Raw genomic sequence first — 14,681 nt, forward strand, 5'->3', positions numbered from 1 at the left:
AGAACACAACATAGGATGAAAGTTAATCAATTCAGGAGTGTTCTGTACAGTTTTATTCCGGGTATTGACTCTTCTGACTCAGATGAGTCTGAATAATGTTTCTTTAAGGTATGTTAATGGTGGTCTTATGTTCTGAGTGTAGTATTTATTTTTAACATTTGATCGTAGATTTATTAATGCTGATTACACATGTTTTAAAGTGTTTAATGAAGAATGAACATATTTGCTTGTCTTATTTTGATATAATGAGCAAGCATTATATACTTGAAATAACATATTTGCATTTTATTCCCCAATTTGGATGACATCGAACAGACCAAGTAGAATTCTATATAAATTGAGGCACAAATTAGTTCTTGAAGAGATCACAATCCTGTCTGGGACTTGCTCTATATATTTCCTAATTTTTTGTCTGTAGGATAGGAAGCACTATAAGATTATGTTGTAAAAGATGTGTAAAAGACCCATTGACTAATTCAGAAAGCAAAAGCAGCATCATATTCTAAAAACCCAACACAACTATACGATTATATCAGACGCTGATCTAAGCATAACTTACATTACTACAATTTTACTCAACAACGCACTAAGCATAGCATGAATGAGTATAATTATACTCAACACCACAGCAAACATAACATAGATTAGAACTATTAAAACCCCAAAATTAGACCACCAAATTAATTTTGTTAAGAGCAATTAATCACAGATGACAGTCAACAGTTAAATAGATCCAGAAGAAATATTTTCAATGGTTACTTAGTTGAACATTTCAAATTTACTCAAACTGAAAACATGGGTTAGTTTTTCCACTGCAAAAGTCAGCTTACGGATTTTCTTGTTTAATTTTTTCAGCCTTTTGTCCAGCTTTGCCTTTTTCCTTGTTTTCTTTTTCTTCTCCCTGTACTCGGAACTTTCAGATAGACTTGGGCTTGATGTCTGTGATGATTGTTCCATGTTTTTCCTGCAAACAAAGTCATATTTTAGAACTGATATATGTTAAGAAAGGACAAATATTTGTAGAACAGTTTAGTTGATGAACTTACACGAACCTCGTTCGTTTTTTGTTCCGAGGCGACGGAGGCGGTGTTGGATACTTCGGCCTGTAGTTAATCGAGAGCGCCAAATTAATTTAAAGCTCGTAAATTAGAAAATAAACAGTTTTAGATGATCTTACGTCGCCAGCATTCTTTTCTTGTTTTTGGTGGTCGGCATCTCTCTCTTCTCCCTGCAAAAAAGTAAGAAAAGTATTTGAGAAGAACAGTGAGGATAGTAATGAAAGGAAGGATCTAATCTTACAATGGCATCATCGACTCTCTGTTTCGATTTTCGTTCTCCATTGTTTTCTCTCTTGATGTTAAACCCTAATTCTCCAGAACTGAATTGATTATCGTACCTGGTACTCTTTTGTTCCTTTTCATTCCTGGGCTTTTCAAATGCAAGTTTGGGCCTATTCCTTCGGTATTGGGCCGGTTAGCTCTTATATGGTTTTTTGTGAAGAATGTTAAACTCCAAATGTTTCGATTTTTTTTTTTGCCAAAAAATATAAGTTTGAACATTCCATTATCGATATTTATGATATTTATTAGATTTTTTTTTTGGTAGCTATATAATATTTTCTTGAGTGAATTATTGCCTTAAAATTTTATTAACAATTCGCACTTTTCAGCATAATAACGGAAAAGTCATTACGTAATAGTGACATTGAAAAAAAAACATGTGTTGGATGACATTACATGTAATTGCATCAAGCCATATTTTCAGAAGTTTTAAATTCTTGTTATATATAGTGTATTTATTTATAATAACAATTTCGATTGTGAAAATTCTGTTGTCCCATAAGATCCCTACTATTTTGTATTATTATATTTTATATTTTTCGGGAAATCTTTTTATTTGTTTGGAGAATATATATTTTTTATCATAATGTGTATTTTAGAAAATGTATTGTGCATTTAATTCTTAAAATAATTTAAAATAATTAAATTTAGGATGCAGTCCTATTCTCCCTAATAGCTCTGTTCTTAGTTATATTATATAATATAAAATTCTCTGCTTTTCCTAGATTATCTCTCTCTGAATTATTTTGCAGGCTCTTGCTCCTAGGCATCTATAAGTTCTTTTAAGCAATGTTATTACATTTGCATGTGAATGATTTTGTTCTTCGATTGAACCATTAGTAGTTATCTTATGTTTGTCAGAAAGCAGTTTTTTTGGAATCCACAGCTGAAACCCCCTTCCGTTTGCTGAAAGTGGTGATTCCAGCCGGCCATGGTGGTCATGCCGACAGACTGATAAATTCTATGTGTTGTACTTTCATATTTAGTAATTTATTTTAGTTTGTTTTTATTGAATTTATTTATTTTCATAACAGCATCTGCTCCCTTGTTATCTTGAATTTTTTGGGCATCTATTGAGATATAGGGTAACTATAGTTTGACCTAGGCGAGAAACCCTTCACATGTGATATTTCCGTAGCAGATGATTATCTAAATGGAGTCGAGAAGTTGCTGAACATTTTGCTATATGCAGAATATCCTTGGTCTTCAAATTGTTTGAAATTAATTCCACTATGCACGCGAGATGTATTATCGTGTAAACAATAATTGTGTGTTCGAAAGCTCTTTTGATCCCAGCAGTTGTTCATTAAGTGGTATTCAACATATGTTCAGAATATACTCTATGGCAAGATATGAGAATCTTGTTTTTACATGATTTGGTCTGATTTATAGGAAGTTTTCTTCAATAAGCCAATGCAACATTTATGTGGTAATATATCTGTTTTCTACACCTCAGGTTCAAAATTCTGTTTTAGATTGGAAGTTTAGAAGAGTTTTATGCGATGGTTTGGATTTTGAGTAAATTTTTTGGAGAAATTGCATTGCTCTGAAGGTGGGCATTAATTAAACTCCAAGTTCTTGATATACAATCTTAAATTTAGAGCGAGGTTTTTAAACAAAAGAAGTTTAGATTAGCACATCTATTACTTAAGATTCTCTCTACAGAGTGAAGTTCTTGCATTCCTCATTTCGCGATACCTGAAATTGCATCACAAAATCTGTCAATACTTTTCTTTTCTTGTGATATGAAGCTAATTAAAATAATTGTACCTTTGTTTGAGCATACTATGTTGTTCATATTCATAGTTGATGAAATATCTTGTTGATGGCGAATCGATGAATATTACATCATTGCTGTATCGATTGAATTGCATTTTGCAGCTTGATATGGAAATTGTAGTTGGTTCTGCATTTTGATCATTCCATGTGTTGAGAGAATTGTTGCAGAGCTTAGCCATTTCATTTCTGAATCTTATAGTTTTCTTCGTTCTTGAGTCTCGTATTGATAAATTGACGTGATTAGTAAAAAAATATTCAACTCACAAAGGCTGTAGAAAAAAATAGGACAACTACTTACATTGTGTCTGTTATTTCAAAGTCCAAAAAGATTTCTTCTTCATTGTGTTTGTTGATAAAGAAATCCATTGTCCCTTTCTTTACAACTATCCCAATAACATCTAAAGCAAATTGAATTAAGTTTTTTTCAGTATTGATGTATAATCATTGATTTAATATGCTATAAAATATAGTTAAAGTAGAAAGGTATGTGTGTTGCATACCTATACAGTGATTTCCCTGCAAATGTTGCTTATCTAGATGTGAGTAGTCTTTGAAATTGAATGTTTCTTTTGCTGTGACGCACTCATCTCTTTATAGAGGCAGAACAATTGTTGAATTCATTAGAATCATAAAAAACTCATCATTCTCAGCCCATTTACAGCTTGATCTGTAACTGCTGATCATAAAATTATGTATTTCATAGCTTTTATCCTCTTCAAGATCTTCAGTGTAATAGTTTGCTAGATTTGAAGGGATCCAGCAATAAATGCGATAATTCTAAAAATATAAGCATGAAATTAGTCAAGTTGTGTAACATATGCACTTCTTAATGAAATCAGTTAATTCTTAATAGAGAAACCTTACTGATATGTCCGTTAGGAACATGCAGATACCATTGACAGGTTGTGTTTGTGATGAAGTTTCAACCCATCTTCTAGATACCTTTACTTTGATGCTTGTTGTGTAGATTCCTGGTTCGAGTAATTCTTGAATTTGATAATATCTGTTGAATGCCATGGAGAGAACTGAAACAGGTCTTCAAATCTTGCATGATTTTTGTAGTGTAATAAAGTTATTTTATATATTTTATAACGTACAGCTTTACAGATTCACCTCAATTGGCATTACTTTTGCAGCTTTTTTTATGTATGTTTATTTTTTCATAGGACAGACTCTTAGCTGTCATACAGTATTCTTTAATGATTTTACCCTCCATGTGTCAACTTTATTCCAAAGAATAGTAATTTTTATTATAGTATTAAGTTTTATTGATATAATAAGGAATGAATAAACCAATCACCAAATTCATGTTCTAAGAACTCCTCTTCCTTGTTGGAACTTTTCATGGGCAAATTGTTGAGCACACATTATAGCTGTGCTGAGGCATGCCATAATACTGGTTATTCGTTACTGTTACTCAAAATGTCCAGTCAATTATTCTGGTTTTGTAGAGGTTGGATAACATTTGATTTGTAGAGATTTTTACTGCAAAGGTAATCGAATCTCTGACAAAGGTGAACCTGTTGCTGTTAATTTTCTATAGATCTGTCATTATTCTCTTGGTTATGTTATCAGCTTTTTCATAGCTGATTCCCTGTTCATAATTATTTCGTTAATGAGAGATATCGTATTATATTTGCAGCTGCGTATATGTGAGAAAGAGGTTAATTCCTTAACATACATAATCACTTAAAATACTTTCCAAATTTAACATTGCAACTTAGTTTTAGAAGAAATTCTTTGTTTATAATTTAAAAATAGACAGAGGCACATATAAGAAACCGAAAGGTATGTAGTGGAAAAGCTTCTGTTTCAATATGAAAACCGTTTCTTCCCTCCATTCTGCATAAAGTCTAAAATCGTGCAACACAACAAAGTAACTGTTTTTAAGAATATGGATCCACCCCAGGCTGCAAGCCAGGCTGCCAAAAGGAAGAGATTTCAGGAGATGAAGAACAATGTTGTGGACGAAATCTATAGCTTGGTGATTAGCTCGGATGCTTTTGTGACAGAAGTTCTAACAACAACTGAAGAATTTAGTTTGATCTTCGAAAACATGAAGAAACGTCAAATGGATTTGACTAAGCAAGCAGTTATAATCAACGAAAAATATGGGTAAATTATTCAAGTTTCTTAAGTTATTCTTCTTTGTTTAAATTATTTGACATGCTTTGTTGTGACACACGGTATTGCAGACACATTGCTGATATTGTTGAAGAAAAGAAGAAACCTAAAATTGCAGAAACATCATCTTCGTTCCAAAGTCTTCCAATAAGCTATACTAAGAGTATTGACATATTTCTTGAAGATTCTGAATTATCTCTACAGAGGCACACTGAAAATATTAAGAAAGCACTGGAGGATGTGAAAAATAACTTTAATGAAAGTGTTGAAACCTGGAGTAATAATTATGTGAAGCTGAAGGAGCAGGCTAATTATCTTGCAAACAGTGGCACACGACATCGAATTGAAGTTGATAAATTACGGAGTGTTCAATATGGTTTTATTCCAGGGGAAGATCCTTCTGACTCAGATATTTCCGATTAAAGTCTAGTGTTATTGTGTTCTTAGTTTTATAAGACTTTTTTTAGTGACTGTTATTCAAATGTTGAACTTTATGTTATCCTTCTAAGTGAAGATCACGAATTCCATTTGTCTCTTTATCTGCAAGATACCTTTTTTTATTTTCTCCTTCTAATTGAACCATTGTTTATTTTTTAATAGTGGCTTAGTTATATGTATTTTTTGATCAAATAATGATCATATTTAACTACTTCTTAGATTTGAACTAAATATTGGTCGAGTTTTTATTAATTTTTTTTGTGGTTGGTTTTTATGCCAAATGTAATAAAATATGGTCAAAACTAATTTTATTTGACTGGTACAAAATGTAAAATTTATTTTTTGGTAATCGTAGGAGTACTATAATACGCAATCTATTTGTATTTACATTCTTAAAAAATCACTATTTAATCCGGGAGAAGTATTTGTATATTTATAGAGATTGTAATATTAAAGAAGAATGTCTGAAGGTCAATGTTTAAGAATTAAATTTAGATATAACACTTAAAACATTATATGAGTTTGAGAATGTAATATTTGTACTAAATTTGCAGATTATATCCCTGAAGCATATTATTATTCCCCCCGTTCCTAAATATTAGTTGCTTTGACTTTTTGCACATAATTTGAGTTTTTTTTGTTTTTTTTAAAAAAGTGTGACATCTATTTATTTATTTTCAAAGAATTTTTTATAAAAAAGAAGTTTACAAATACAATTTTATTGCACCTAGCCATACATGGAAGAAGCCAAAGCGTCTAATAAAAAGGAAGTGATGGAGTAACATCTAAGTTGGTAAAAAAGTGAAGTTGTTATCAATAAATATTCCCTCCGTTCTTAATTAGTAGTTGCTTTTTCTCTTTATCTGCAAGATACCATTGTTTATTTTCTCCTTCTAAGTCAACCATTGTTTATTTTTAATAGTGGCTTAGTTATATGTATTTTTTGGTTAAATAATCATCATATGTAAATACTGCTTAGATTTCAACAAAATCGTTGGTCGAGTGTGTATTAACTTATTTGTGTTAAGTGTTTAGGCAAAATTTAATAAAAAATGATCAAACCTAATTTCATTTGACCGGTAGAAAATGTAATGTGTAAATATTTTTCAATCGAAGGAGTATACGCCATCTATTTCTATTTAAATTCTTCAAAATAAGCATATACTCCGGGAGAAGTATTAGTATATTTATAGAGACTGTAATATCAAGGAAGAAGGTTTAAAGGTCAAAGTTTATTAATAAAATTTAGAGATAACACTTAAAATATTAGAGTTTGAGTATGTAATATTTGTAATAAATTTCCAGATGATATCCTTGAAGCATATTATTACTCCCTCCGTTCCTAAATATTACCCGTTTTAACTTTTAGCACGTAAATGGAGGTTGATTTGTATTTTTTGATTAAAAGTTTAAAAGCTTTATTTTTATTTTAAAAAAGGAATTTTAAAAAATAACATGTCGAATTACATTTTTATTGCACCAAGATATACGTGAAAAAAGTCAAAGCGACTATTATTTACGAATGAAGGAAGTATTTTTTTTGGTATTTAAATTCCCAATAAACAGTATTAAAAGTAAACGTGAAATACATAGTATTAAAGCATGGTCTGAAATGGCTTAATAGTGTATGGGTAACCATCTTTCACTGCATAGAAGAGTTCGGAGGTCTATTTGTTTTTCATACTCTTTTTCTACTGAGCGTCCAACAGGTATTGAAATTCAAAGTTCTAGGTTTAAACTATTATGCATTATTATAGCGTTCTAATTGGTATGTTTTTGATTTGAACAGTATGACTACAATTGTTAGAAAAGGTACGATTTTTATTTTTTTTAATGTACTGGTATCATTATCCAAATTTCCCCCAAATTAATTTTTGTTACCTTTTCTTCCTGAATAGTATCTATGCCATTAAGTAAATCGAGCAGGAGGAAAGCATTCATATGTCGCATTGTTGAAGATGTCAATAAGAAATTGTTATTGGTATATTCTAGAAACAATTTTAGTTTATTTCCATGTTTTATCTCTTTGTGTATGTGATATTGTCCGTTTGAAAACTTTGAGGTTTTATTTTTCAGAAATTCCCGTCGGAGTTTGCTGTATATTTCAGTTCACTTGGATTGAATAATATAGGCTTGCATGTTCCGTTGAAGAAAACCTGGCTTGGACGTTTTGTTAGTGAGTCTGGAACAGTCGAAGGCATAGAAAATTTTTTAGAAGCCTATCTTGTCAATATGTGCTATATGTTTTGTTTAGAGTGCGTCGGTGGTACTGAATTCACAGTTCAAATTTTTAATGAGTACGCTGTAGAGGTAGATTACACAAACACTGCTGAAATTGGTCAACACAAATTACACCCAAGTAGAATTAGAGCAAGTGTTATGGAACCTTTATCTGCTATGAGTGAATTAAAGAAGGATAAGTTGCAGTCCATATTTTGTTACAATGCTTGCTCTGCTTTTGACGGAGAACTTGAAATTGTTATTGACGCAAAACATCTGGAGGATAATGAATTAATAGAGGTGTGTTTTTTCGAAGCATAATGTATATTTAACTTTATTTCGTGTAGAAAGTATGTTCTGATAAATTGTTTCAGGTGTTGTCATATGAGCAAGCAACAGAACTTGGTTTTGAACCTGGAATGCAGTGGATTGTGCTGGGATTTAAAAAATATTCTTGAAAAATTGAACTTCGATGGAAGAGAAATAGGTTATTGTTTGGCAGTAAGTGGAATAAATTCGCAAGAGCTTCTAACCTGACTATTGGTGACAAATTAGTGCTTGTCAGTGCAAAAGAAGAAGAACGATTTGAAGTTGCTATCTTTCAGAAAGAACGATTCAATGCCGTGTACAAAAGTGGTAAATTAGTTTTAAAAATCTTTAGTTTAACATATGCAATGCAACATAAATGGTTTTTTGCTTTGTTCTAAAGATGTTTTACACAATATTTTAAAACTATCAGGTACTGTGGATGGTAAGGGTCATCTAAAATGGTTCAAAGTGTTGAACTGGATAAGTGCTCACGCCGGTGAAGTGGTGAGCCAAATCGATCATTTTAATAGTTTTATACATGTTTTATTTTAGAAAAAAAATCGCACTTAGTTAAGTATTGAATTGAATTACTGTAATTAGGAAGTTCCACCAATTTTTCTCGAAAAATATGGAGATGATATTAGTGATGATGCTGAAATTTATCTGCCTGATGGGATGGTCTATGGCTGTAATTACTCTAAAACAAAGAAATTGATGTCTGGTATTAAAACTTTGATGAAGCAATATGGTGTCAAGGAAGATTTCACACTCTTTCTTGAATATCTTGGCGACTCTAAGTTTTATGGCTCAATATTCAATGAACAGGGATTAGAAATCTTTAACAGTCTGCAGGAGAAGTTACTATCATACAATCTTGTAAAGTTAAATGCACCGGAATAATATATCATATCAGACAGTGATTCTGATAAAGGTAAAAATATTTGATTGTAATGGAATGTTTTTGTTATATCATTTTTTAGTCGTTGTATAAAATGTTCTGTTCTTCAGGATATGGTTTTGTTCATGCTATGGGAAGTACATCAACAAATCAGCCACCATTAAAGGATGAAGGTACATGTGATCAGAATAAAAGTTAATTGTTCTTTGCTGAATAATGTTATAATTGTTTCATGAAAGTGATTTCAGCTGCCTATGCAGTAAAGTATGAAAACGTTCTGCCTGCTGAGTTTGTCTCTAAGTTCACTGTGAAGTTATTAAAGTCACATGTTGATAACAACAACCATGGCGTGGTATGTTTTTTTAACTATGCAAATTATTAGAAGTACTCTAAGCAATTCAGAAAATAATATATGTCTTCAATACAGTTTGTACCGCGCTTTTTACATGAGGTTTATAAGAAGTGGAATAAATCAACTTCTCTGAAACTTATCATGGATGGTAGAATTTATGAACTGAAGGTCCTCAGAAGACAGAAGAGCTGCAGACTTGGAGTGGGTTGGAATGAATTCACAATGAAGAACAAACTCAAGGAAGGAGATACATTACATTTCATTCTGAAGGGAAACAATACCTTGAAAGTGAAGAAATCTGTTTAGTGGTAAATTATCTCCTTTGGTATAGCTGATGTTACTATTAAGTAGTGTAGTTTGGAGAATCGGAAGACTTGGTTCCTCAGAAATGGTTTTTTATTAATTCACCACTGTTTATTAAAAGATATCATTGCGTACTATTTATTGAGTGTGACTGATCCACAAAGTCGTTTTATTTATTTTTTTAAAAAACATTATTAAAAAAAACAACAATAGATTTGTTACATTGCCTTTAAAACGTAATAAATAAAAATAGTCAGTGTTTTAATAATTAAGAAATCGTTTTATTTTATGAAAAGCAAGCGGAACATTTGTTGTAATTTTTAGTTCCTTTTTCGCAATATTTTTCATATAATTTATTATTTTAACAAAGGTTAATAATGCATCATCGTTTTCAGTACTGAATATTACACTGCAATATTAAATTCCTAAAGCAAAAACAGACAGTGGATAGTTGCATATATTGCTTCATCATGCAGATATATAATAACATTTACATTTCACATAACAAAAGCAGCTGCCCAAACTACGCAATTAGTAAATGAGCTTTTGTAGATAGCTCGTGGCCAAAATGTAATTAAAAGGGTTTACAGACATTTCGATGTTATGTCAATCCCAATAGAACAAATATTTTATCAAACTAATCGAAAATAATCTCGAAGAGCATAAGAAGAAAACAGTGGTTGCAGTTGGATAATCTAACCCTTTCCATATGCGCAGGCCAGCCGTACGGCGAGTAGTGGTGAGCTGGACGTTCTTTGTACATTGGGCAAGTGGAAAAAGATGGTTTCATAATCTGTCTCGCACCCCATCCCCCTTGGCACAGCTTCAGACGCCCATTAAGGGCTTGCGTGAAATGGCTGAGATGTGCATTGAAATTTTTGTTGTTGATGAACATGAGATGAACCACTTTTGCAGATTCTTCAAAAGCTTGTGGATTGTAAAACGTTCTAAAAAAATTTATAGCAAGAAAAGAAAAGTGATCACAAGTTGCCAGATTTTGAAGGAGAAACATATTTTCCGGGACCTGGTTTTTGAGGAAGAGATTATTGCATGCATTATAACTAAGAGCATGGGAAACTCTTATCTCGGTGCATCTCTTTAAGAACTGAGTTAATCTAACAGAAACAATCGGGTTCCACGAAATTCTGTGAACATGCATGTATGTCCAGTCAAGATGATGAAGAAGATTGGAAACCTCTTCTTCATTCATGTAGACAAAAAAAACTTGAAACAAATTTGTAAAAGCAACAAAATCATCATGCAGGACCAAGGAGCAAATCTTCAAAAGGATATCTATGTTGAGGTTGAGGAGATACTCCTCGGGAACGGTTGTTTTTTTCATTTTTACAGAGTTGAAGTGGAAAAATAAAGAACTGATACAGGGATTGTTGAAGAGTTATGGTGCCCTCTGCTTTATAAATTTTTTATAAGCTCTGCGCAGCTAGGTAAGGGGCGCGCACTGTTTTAGATGTGTTGTTAGTTCAAATCACTCATTTTGTATTCCCGATGCTTGTTTTGACGTTGTGTGTTCAATAAGTTTGGTCAGTCGCATCATTTTGAAGGATGTGAGCAGAACAGTTAAATGGTTTTATATTTAATTATTCTGTAACTCTGCAGTATTGCCTTTGGGAAGTGCGTGTGGCAACTATTGCACACGTGTGCTAAGCTATGTCGATGCATGCGAGCTCAATGTATCAAAAAGCGAGACCTAATGAGGTCTACTTAGACAGTGGTCTTGTTTAGTTCAAGGTGAGAGAAGTACGTTAAAAACCAAAGATTTCATTTTTTATTTCTTTTTATAATTTCTTGAACATGTATTTTTAAATTTAACAAAATAATTTCTTGTTCTGATTACACATCCAAAATAAGTGAAAAAGGACAAACCTTACAATAAAAAGGAACCCCAAGAGTCTAACACTTCTAACATAGATATAATATACAATAGTTTTAAATTTATTTTTAATAAATCGTATTTGTGTAAAAATTTTCAAATTGTAATTTATTTGCACCTAGGTAACTACTAATGGAAGTTAATTTATGTTTTGCTGTTTATATCTCTCTAGCAGTTTACACATTTATTTGTGAGCATAACATTTCCGCCTCATCTGAATGGTCTCTTCTCGTTGAACACCTGAACAATAGCGATGGATTTCACAACTTTCATTCCAGATTTTTTTAAATACTTAACCTCCGAAGATGCTTCTTCAATGTTTCTGGTCAGTTTGTTTTCCTATTTGTTCAAACTTGCTTTTAGATAGTATTTTTCGTTCTTATGCAACAATGTTATCATATTTCAGACACTTTCTCTGAAGTTCTGTAACATGCATGGAAATATTCTCCAAGGAAAGTGGATTTTAACCATTAGTAACGGTTATAGGATGCATGTTGTTTACGATCGAGAGAATCATCGTTTGTTGGGTATAACCAAGTTGTTTTTTGATTTTGGGATCGTTGGTGGCGAAGTGTTGACCTTCGAATTCGTCGATGGGTCAAATTTTAACGTTCACATTTTTGGTGAAGATGGTAATGAGATGCACTATAATTCAAATGGCCATGAAACTGAAGATTCTTCTCCACAAACTGGTAAAATAGTTCGGATCATTGCAAATTTGTTCCTTTCAGTGATATCACTAATTGTAGATATTTTAAACAACTACTTTCAGTTTCAACATACCATGGAGGGTGGAAGTTCATTAAGTTTATTAGTAATGCGGATCCAACGTTTGATGAAGTTGTGAGTAGTTTTAAATATAATGCATGATGTTATAATTGTTTTATTGATAAAGATTAATTCCGATGCATATTATGTAATATAAACTTGTTTTTTTATTTATAGTTGCTTCCGAGAAAATTCTGGAGAATGTTTGGTTCTAAAATCCCGGAGTGGTTTAACTATGTTCTGAGGAATCATTTTAGATTTGGTGGTCACTTTGAATATTTGGAGTGTAAACTTTCTGGTTTGAGAAAAATATGTGATGGTTTGAGGTTGTCGAATTTTTAAAAGCTTGATTTATTGGTTTTTACCTATGATTGTGGTGGGTTTTTTAAATTGAGTTTATTTGATGGAAGTTCCGTGGAAGTGCGATTGGATGTCAATGAAATAACATTTGGTAAGTTTTCATTTTGGGGTTGTTTTATTTATTCGAGGGACGAAGTGAAATTTTTGTTTTTTCTTGTGCAGGTACTTTATTTTTGACCTTACGCTATCCATGTGAGTTTGAAGTCCGGGTTATGCCGTCTTACATGTTAAAAAACTGTCCTGGAGTGGTTAGTCTGTCCATCTACAATTCTTGCTTCATATTCTGTATAAGATTTGCTCTTATTTTGTTGACGATTTTTTTTTGTAGACAATTTCAGTTGATTTCATGCGTGTAACCAACCAATGGAAAAACAATGACAAAATATCAATCTACAAAGGACACTTTTCATGGGAGTTTGAAATTAGGAAATGTCGCACGGCTAATCGCACTACTATCAATAATGGTTGGAAAAACTTCCGCAAAGATATGAATCTAGATGTTGGAGATTTTTGTTAGTTTCGGTGGATTAATGAATCCTACCATCATTTTAGAGTGGAGGTTGTTACGGGGAAAAACATGAACAATGTGTTAGATTGATGTATTTTTAAATGTGTTGTATTTAAGTTCTTGCTACATATGACTTTATGTTTATTAAAATATATTTATATTTTCATTGAAAAATATTGAAATGGTTTAAATAACTATATAAATGTGTGTTGTGAAAATGATAATCGACCTAACGATGTGTAGTAGCAGATTTATTTCATTGTTGTTGTTATTTATTGTACCAAATTTATCATACAGATACGATTTTGTTTTTAATAACTGAATATGTTGTGGTTAAATTTTTCTTTGTAAAATATTTACAACCAAAAGAGTTATATAATGTTTAAATATTTTTCCAAATCTCATATAAGACTATTTATCAAACTTCATTTGATATATGCATGTAAAAAAATTAACACAGCGTCGTAAAAAAAAAAAATTTACATAAGGAAGATGAACAAGCTTTTAATACAAAAACTTTGGAAAAAATAATCAAATATGTGTATAAAAATATGGGATTGGATAAAGAGGTAAGATGGATTCAATAGTCAGGTCTTTAGATTACCGTCCTGCATGAGCGAATTGAAGAGACGCTTGTTGTTGTCTTATTTAACCTCTCTACGTACTATATCTTATAATTTAACTTGTTGCAATTTCCTTGTGGATAAGTTATCGAAAAACAGTGGACCTTGGTTGGAAGTTACCAAAGAAAGGAACTGTTAAGGTTAATGTACATGCGGTTTACTACGAAAATAAAAATATAAACGGCAACAATTCAGGTTTGGGTGTTGTTGTTAGGAATTCAAAGGGCTAGATTATCATGATGGTCTCAGGGAGCATCCAAATTATTAATAAGAGGATAATTGAACTTTGGTCAATGCTTATGGGTCTGAGATGCTGTTTGTATGCGGGTAAGCACAAGGTTATTCTAGAAACTGAATTTGGAGACGCTGTTAGAGAGTGGGAAGGTTGGAGGAATTTCATAGATCCGACACACGCAGAATTGATAAGAAGTCTTGTTCATAGGACTGATGATGAAAGGTTGAAGCTTGAAATATGTGTTGTTAAACAGAGTCGTAATCAACTTGCACGATACCTTGCTGAGGATGGGGCTGTTAATAGGACCATGCCGGTGATTTTTACTCATCCATTCGGTCGAGTCTGAGATCTTTGGCACAGGGACTTGGGATTAGGAACCACATAATTTGGTTTTGATCTAGTAAGCGAAGAACGTTACAGGAAGATTGAAGAAGGTGATTCGAACGAAGGAATGGGCGAGGTCAGGGTAGATGAAGAAGGATCCAGGTTTATGTTCCATAATTGAATATTTTCCACTGCTGCATGCATGTGGT

General features: G+C 32.1%; 1 protein-coding gene across 2 annotated transcripts; it reads right to left on the minus strand.

Annotated features, from left to right (window-relative positions):
* Window positions 1-690: 690 nt before the first annotated feature.
* Window positions 691-1,380, minus strand: LOC135152031 (uncharacterized). Of its 2 annotated transcripts, none has more exons than XM_064091419.1 (4): window positions 1,300-1,380; window positions 1,178-1,228; window positions 1,053-1,103; window positions 691-964 (listed from the first exon to the last, which is right to left on the minus strand). In XM_064091419.1, exons 1-4 carry the CDS (start codon window positions 1,338-1,340, stop codon window positions 760-762), a joined length of 348 nt encoding a protein of 115 aa, XP_063947489.1. In that variant the 5' UTR covers window positions 1,341-1,380; the 3' UTR covers window positions 691-759. The 2 variants fall into 2 exon arrangements, with proteins under 2 accessions (XP_063947489.1, XP_063947488.1); XM_064091418.1 differs by having other exon boundaries at window positions 1,047-1,103.
* Window positions 1,381-14,681: the final 13,301 nt, after the last annotated feature.

Source organism: Daucus carota, chromosome 4, assembly GCF_001625215.2.
Source record: "Daucus carota subsp. sativus chromosome 4, DH1 v3.0, whole genome shotgun sequence".
Lineage (NCBI taxonomy): Eukaryota > Viridiplantae > Streptophyta > Magnoliopsida > Apiales > Apiaceae > Daucus > Daucus carota.